Here is an 8,000-nt window from a genome sequence, read left to right as displayed (position 1 = left end):
AGACAGTCCTCTTGGGAATCTAAAAGGTCATCTTTTTCATGAATAGCACTAATTAATTCATTTAATTTTTCTTTTTGTTCCATGTTAAGATTGGCAAAAAGGGTACGCAAGTTATCCTCCTCATCACTAGCATTTTCATCACTCGAAGTTTCATATTTAGTGGAGGATCTTGATTTTACCTTTTTCTTTTTGCCGTCCTTTGCCATGAGGCACTTGTGGCCGACGTTGGGGAAGAGAAGTCCCTTGGTGACGGCGATGTTGGCGGCGTCCTCGTCGTCGGAGGAGTCGCTTGAGCTTTCGTCGGAATCCCACTCCCGACAAACATGAGCATCGCCGCCCTTCTTGTAGTACCTCTTCTTCTCCTTTCTTCTCCCCTTCTTGTCGTCGCCTCGGTCACTGTCACTAGATATAGGACATTTAGCAATAAAATGACCGGGCTTACCACATTTGTAGCACACCTTCTTGGAGCGGGACTTGTAGTCTTTCCCTCTCCTTTGCTTGAGGATTTGGCGGAAGCTCTTGATGACGAGCGCCATTTCCTCATTGTCAAGCTTGGAGGCGTCTATTGGTTGTCTACTTGGTGTAGACTCCTCCTTCTTTTCCTACGTCGCCTTGAATGCGACCGGTTGAGCTTCGGATGTGGTGGGTTCGTCAAGCTCGTTGATTTTCCTCGAGCCTTCGATCATGCACTCAAAACTTACAAAATGCCCGATTACTTCCTCGGGGGTCATTTTAGTATATCTTGGATTACCACGAATTAATTGAACTTGAGTCGGGTTAAGGAAAATAAGAGATCTTAGAATAACCTTAACCACTTCGTGGTCATCCCACTTTACGCTCCCGAGGTTGCGCACTTGGTTCACCAAGGTCTTGAGCCGGTTGTACATGTGTTGTGGCTCCTCCCCTTTGCGAAGCCGGAACCGACCGAGCTCCCCCTCGATCGTTTCCCGCTTGGTGATCTTGGTGAGCTCATCTCCCTCGTGCGCGGTTTTGAGCACATCCCAAACCTCCTTGGCGCTCTTCAACCCTTGCACTTTGTTATACTCCTCTCTACTTAAGGAGGCGAGGAGTATCGTTGTCGCTTGAGAGTTGAAGTGCTCGATTTGGGCCACCTCATCCTCATCATAATCCTTATCCCCTATGGACGGTACCTGTGCACCAAACTCAACAACATCCCATATACTTTTGTGGAGTGAGGTTAGATGAAATCGCATTAAATCACTCCACCTAGCATAATCTTCACCATCAAAAGTTGGTGGTTTGCCTAATGGGACGGAAAGAAGAGGTGCATGTTTAGTAAAGCGAGGATAGTGTAGGGGGATCTTACTAAACTTCTTACGCTCTTGGCGTTTAGAAGTTACGGAGGGCGCGTCGGAGTCGGAGGTCGATGTTGATGAAGTGTCGGTCTCGTAGTAGACCACTTTCCTCATCCTCTTTTGCTTGTCCCCACTCCGATGCGGCTTGTGGGAAGAAGATTTTTCCTTCTTCTCTTTGTGGTGAGAAGAAGATTTCTTCTCCTTCCCTTTGTTGGAGGAGATCTTCTTCTTCTCCCTCCTCTTGGTGCGGGACTCTTCCGATGAAGTGCTCCCTTGGCTTGTAGTGGGCTTTTCGCCGGTCTCCATCTCCTTTTTGGCGTGATCTCCCGACATTACTTCGAGCGGTTAGGCTCTAATGAAGCACCGGGCTTTGATACCAATTGATAGTCGCCTAGAGGGGGGGGTGAATAGGGCGAAACTGAAATTTACAAATATAAACACAACTACAAGCCGGGTTAGCGTTAGAAATATAAACGAGTCCGCGAGAGAGGGTGCAAAACAAATCACAAGCAAAATAAAGAGTGTGACACAAGGATTTGTTTTACCGAGGTTCGGTTCTCGCAAACCTAGTCCCCGTTGAGGAGGCCACAAAGGCCGGGTCTCTTTCAACCCTTCCCTCTCTCAAACGATCCCTCGGATCGAATGAGCTTTCTCTTCTCAATCACTTGGAACACAAAGTTCCCACAAGGACCACCACAAGTTTGGTGTCTCTTGCCTCAATTACAAGTGAGTTTGATTGCAATGATGGAATCAAGAAAGCACGATTGAAAAAGCCAAGCGACAAGAGCGACAAATAACACACGGATCACTTTCTCTCTCAAGCCACTAATCACTAATGATTTCTTTTCTCAATTGTGAAACTTGGAGAGATGGAGGCTTTGAATGTGTCTTGGAATGGATTGCTAGCTCTTGTATTGAATGTTGAAGGTTGGAATGCTTGGATGTATTGAATGGAGGTGGTTGGGGTTGAATTTATAGCCACCAACCACTTCCTAGCCGTTGGGCCATTCTGCCAAGCGCGGACGGTCCGCGAGTCGGGTCCGGACGGTCCGCCCCTGTAGATCAACGGCTGAAAATGCAACGGTCAGTAGTAACGGCTATATCAACGGCTATATTGCATTTAATGCGTCGTCAGATGTCAGACAGAGCCAGTCGCGGACGGTCCGGTCGTGCACCCCGGACGGTCCGCGAGGCCCCCTATAATTCATTTCTCCGAACCCGTTACCTTCGGGTTTTTCGGTTTCTTACCGACCGGACGGTCCGCGCCTGAGGCCGGACGGTCCGCGCGAGGGCTCGGACGGTCTTTGCTTTTCCTCCGGACAGTCCGTAGTGGAAACTTGTATTTTTGCATTGGTTCTGTCCGAGAGTCATTCTAGTGTCGCGGACGGTCCGCCGCAAGGGCCCGGACGGTCCGCGCTTGGCCTGTTTTTCCAAAAAACTTCTCCTGTCCGGAATAATCTACGGTATTCCGGACAGTCGATTTCGTATAGTTATAGATGAACCTTTGGCACCTGTAGAACATATAATCTAGAGCAAACTAGTTAGTCCAATTGTTTGTGTTGGGCGATTCAACCACCAAAATTATTTAGGAACTAGGTGTAAGCCTAATTCCCTTTCAATAGGTTGCCCAACCCATTTATCTTACAAGTAAAAAAAATCTGTTCAATCTACCTACCGCATGTACCCACACCTATCTCAACTATGTCCCTAGTTATGGTAACACCAATACCCATTATCCTTGATGATAACACCAAACTTGACCGATATAACCGGTTACATAACTTATCCAACCAATCTAAAAGCAAAACAACGAGACAGACTTTGCTTAAACTTATTTAACTCATAACCACCTATTAACCTATTTTGTTTACCTAAGAATCTGCCTTCACTACATGTCCCAAATTCGGATAACAACTTCGAGAACGAAGATTGAAGGTGATCGACCTCATCAAATCAAGGAAGGATAAGGTTCAAGCCAGATCTTCAAAGGAATCAAGATCCACAATCTTGGATGGAGTATTTCCTTACCCTATCCTTTCTTGCCCAAACCTATATATGCTTTAAAGACATCTTCTATCCTACATAATAAAGTGGACATACATATATACACCCATGCTTTCCTAACCACCAGCTACACCAAGCTACATAAACATATATATCCGTTACTACTATTTGTAAGACCTAAATGTTACTTTACTTAGTATTTGGTATGATACTATTTTAGGAGGAATAATAAGGTCTATTTGACCCCATGTGTTGTTAATAAAGTATGCATCATGTTGAGACTTTTGTTTGTGCATATGTTCTGAGACGATATGAGTTTACATCCCTTTTCTTACAAATCTCAAGGACGAGATTTCTGTTAAGGGGGTAGGATTTGTAAGGCCCAAAATGTGTATAATAAAAAATATAAATAAACAAACAAATAAAATAAATAAACAAATATATTTAGGATAGTGTTTTGAGAATTGTTGGACCCCTGGGAAAATTCATTTGGGTCTTTTCTTCTCATAATCAATTAATGGTACGAAATAAATTAAGCAACCAATAAATAAAGAAAGAAAAGTGCATCGCTCACTGATGGCTTTGTTGTGAGGTACTTTATCAAACACATAAATTTGACCTCAAAGTATAAATGAAAGTACAATTTTAGAATTTGAGAAAAAAAGAGAGAAATACTATAAAATACTAGATAAATTTATAAATAAATAAATTTATCCCATAGTGTGATGATTCAAATGATGCATTCAAAATTGAGTAAAAGATTACCACAAAAATTTGAATTTAAATTTGGAATCTAAAGGTGAAAAGAAAATTAGAAATAGAAAATAAAAAGAATAAAAGCTCTAGCTGGGCCAATGTTCCTAGTTTGGGCCCAGTAACTAATCTACAGCCGCGATCGGCCACGCCAACCCCGCACTGGCGGGTAGGCCCCATCTACCAGCCGGTTGCCGCTCACACCCGCGCCGCGCTGTGTGTCTCGCCGTCGGGTGGGCCCTATCTGCCAGCTCGTTAGCACTCGCCGCCATGTGGGCCCCTTCGACTGACAAACCTTCTTCCCCGCGAGGATCGGATCGCGTTGACCCGAATCGACCGTGACTTCAGGAGCGCGCCCACATGCTCGGATTCTGCGGGTTGCTTCCGTCGCGGTGTATAAGTTTGAGACCATGCCCTTTCCCCGTTACCGATGATTTTCTGGAACCCAAATCCCGAACTCTCCCCCTCTGCCCTACCCTACCTCGCTGGCGGCGGCGCACAGATCGCAATCCCCGCACCGATTCACCCGTGCCCCCTCTCCTCGTCACCTGCAGAGGACCTCGTGGGCGTGCAACCGAAGCTCTTGTGCATGTCATCCCATCCCTCTGGGACGCTCGCCCCTCAGGTGTTCGGTAATTGGCCATCGGGACCGCTGGGAGCCGCCGGCCCAGTTTCGTGTCCACCGCCGTTCGGGTCAAGAAAATCAACGTTGAAGCTTCGTGATTGCGTGTGGGAGCTTGGGAAGGCGTTGTCTGGTGAGGGCTCGGTCGGCTTTGGCCGGAATTGCTCATCGGCGTTCCAAACCCGCTGCCGACCGCTCTCCTCCTTGGGCAGCCGATTCTACTGCGTGATAGTCGGTGAGATACCCCTACTCTTGTTCTCAACGTCATTCTCTATGCGTCGCACTTTACGTTTTGGTTGGATGGGGGCCGGTGCGCCGGGCGGACAGCCGTCGCCGAGGAGGCCGTCGCCGTGCGGTTGGGCACCTCTGTTTGGCTGCGGAAGGTGGAAGAAGGATGTGGACCGTCGATCTCTTGGACGATTCAGATTAGCAGGGAAAAACGATTCGTAGTGCTAGCGTTAGATCACAGGGTATTTTAATCCCGACCTTTGGTTCGGATGTTTGTGGCTGAGATTGATTGCCCGATACCCTTTCGATCAATTAAAGGCGAGCCCTCGGATCTTGATCCAGCGGTTGATATTACATAACGGTTCAGTTGGGCGCGGATGTAATCTGGTCCACAGGATGAGTATCGAAGGGCTGTGAATTGCCCATACCCCTTTGGTCGCGGTCATTTGCTAAAGAGGCCCTAAACTTATGTGGAATTAACCCGCGGTCCACATAGATGGGTTCTGAGTCTAGAAACTTTTGCGGAATTACCCTTGAACTATTCTGCTTTTATGCGCGCCATCCAGAAAAATAGAGAAAAGGGGAAATTAATATTAGAAATTGATTTGTAGTATTAAAATAAATTTAGAAACTTTATTAACTCATAGAAAATGCATATGAACTCCAAATTGAGCCATTCTAATTTCTATAATTTTATAATAATATTGTTTATCAATTAATGCCACTGTTTTGACATGAAAGCCAATTTAAAATTTATATCCTAATTAATCTTGTATCAAACACATAAAACCCTTGGAAATTCATAACTCCTCCGTTTTAACTCCGATTTGATCCATTCAAGTTGCGTTAGTCTCGTACAAGTATTTACTACACAGTAACAACATTTATTATACCATGTCTCAGTATTTTATAATTAGATCTGTATTTAACTTATGTTGGTTAGTCTTGTTAATTTGCTTATCATTATAATTTACTAAAATATGATCTATGGTCAATTTATAACTTAGATTAAAGTTGAGATAATTATTTATAAAATAACCTCTTATATTATTTATATTAACCAATTTACAATATAGTTTAACATTTTAATCACATAAATCCTCTATAAAATCATAACTCCTTAACCACGACTCCGGTCTTAGTAGTTCTCGAACCCACGATCTCGTAGCTTCGCGTAGATTATTATTATTCAGTTTGTTCATATGTTTGGTGTGATGTTAATTTTGTCTATACCATGTCTGTTTGTATTGCTACGACTAGCAGTGAGGTCACGAGGATCTGAAGAATCATCCTGATACCTGGAATCTCAAGTGCCAGACAAGTTGTGCCCTTGATCCACTTTTGTTACCCAATAATGTTCTTTATTATCATTATTCAATGCATATGTTTAATTTTGATGGGACCCAATATGTCACCCTAGTCTGTTTATCCTGTTTACCTTGTTTACCCTTGAATCATTTGGGTAGTTATGCTATTGCATTATTTGGTTTTGGGTTAATATTTCATTATATCCATGTTCCAATTATTTTGTTATTCTATTTATGTTCATGTCAAGATCATTAATGTTAATTGGAACATGGAGCTTAACTTGAGAAACAAGTGCCACCACAAGGGTGGAATGGGACGCCCTTGCTAACTAATTAGGAAAGCTAGTGGAAGACTACCTTACCCGAAAGGGGCAAGGGCAGTAGGGGAGTTGCATACAAGGAGGTTCTCTGGTTGATTTTGCTGCGATGGCGGTCAGACGAGGGATTCTTGCAAGTGCTCTTCCCATAAACTGTAGCGGGTTTTCGGAAGCTAGTGAAACATTGTAAAGGTCTCGTAGTGGATCCCTAGCCATTCACCTCGGTAGTGTCTAAGGGCTTTGCAAACCCTAGCGAAATGGGATACACGACTTGTGGGTACAGGGTACAACCTCTGCAGAGTGTAAAACTGGTATACCAGCCGAGCTCACGGTCAAGAGCAGCTTAGGACTCTCACATGATTAAATTATGGAACTTAAATTCAATTTGTCATTTGCATTGCATGGGATCATTTGTTAATTTGTTCTATTATTATTTATTATGGTTTGGTATTTACTTACATCTAGTAATTGCTAATAAATTTTTGATCAACTTATTAAAATCAATGCTTAGCTTTAACCCCTATTGTTGATCAGCCTTACAAATCACATGAAGTCCCCACCTTTGGTGAGTTCATGCCACATTATTGCCCACAACTTGTTGAGCGATGAACATGTGTGAGCTCACCCTTGTTGTCTCACACCCCCACAGAAGAAGAACAGGTGGTTCAAGAGGAGCCACACATCGAGGAGTTCGATTCGATCTAGGTGTCGTCTCCCAGTTGACTTTCTGGCGCCAAGGATGGATTTTAGATCCTTTTACATTTATAATTTATTTTGTAAGACTTCCGCTATGTAATAAATACTCTGATTATTGTGACATTTATCTCTATACACTCTGTTATTATATATGTTGTCTTCTTTGGCGCATGTATGAGATGCACCCGACTTTGTCCCTTAAAGCCCGGGTGTGACACAAATGTACTCCCTCCAAGAGGAAATACCATAGATCATAACTATAACCATCATCATTAAACATCATCATAAGAGTATCCAAAGTTCTTCTAATCAAAGAGCATCCCAAGGCCGCTCTTAACTGTGAGCTCGGCTGATATACCAGTTTCTAACACTCTGCAGAGGTTGCACACTTTACCCACGAGTCATGAATCTCATTCCGCCCAGAGATCATGACTCCCCATTGATCACTACCAAGGTGACCTGTCAGGGTCTCATTACGTAGCCTTTACAAAGACTCCCCTGGTGCATAGCTGCTCGTTAGGTTTTGCCAGTCGTACAAACGTAGTACACCTCCCCAAGGTGGGTGACTAACAAAACCAAATCGAATGAACCTCTGCATCCCCTTCACAGAGCGAGCACTACGCCTCGGCCCCCATTGATGGCCCTCCTGATAGTCGCCTAGAGGGGGGGTGAATAGGGCGAAACTGAAATTTACAAAAATAATCACAACTACAAGCCGGGGTTAGCGTTAGTAATAATAAATGAGTCCGCAAGAGAG

At 44.0% G+C, this 8,000-nt stretch overlaps 1 protein-coding gene across 2 annotated transcripts; it reads left to right on the top strand.

Annotated features, from left to right (window-relative positions):
* Positions 1-4,368: 4,368 nt before the first annotated feature.
* Positions 4,369-7,393, top strand: LOC103650462 (uncharacterized). 2 transcript variants are annotated; one of them, XM_008676053.4, is made up of 2 exons: positions 4,369-4,930; positions 7,197-7,393. In XM_008676053.4, exons 1-2 carry the CDS (start codon positions 4,504-4,506, stop codon positions 7,250-7,252), a joined length of 483 nt encoding a protein of 160 aa, XP_008674275.1. In that variant the 5' UTR covers positions 4,369-4,503; the 3' UTR covers positions 7,253-7,393. The 2 variants fall into 2 exon arrangements, with proteins under 2 accessions (XP_008674275.1, XP_020406708.1); XM_020551119.3 differs by lacking the exon at positions 7,197-7,393 and adding an exon at positions 6,187-6,417 and having other exon boundaries at positions 4,370-4,930.
* The last annotated feature ends 607 nt before the right edge of the window (positions 7,394-8,000 follow it).

The sequence above is a fragment of the Zea mays genome, chromosome 3 (assembly GCF_902167145.1).
Source record: "Zea mays cultivar B73 chromosome 3, Zm-B73-REFERENCE-NAM-5.0, whole genome shotgun sequence".
NCBI lineage: Eukaryota > Viridiplantae > Streptophyta > Magnoliopsida > Poales > Poaceae > Zea > Zea mays.
The sequence above is the reverse complement of the archived record's forward strand: the minus strand, read 5'-3'. Positions and strand labels throughout refer to the sequence as shown.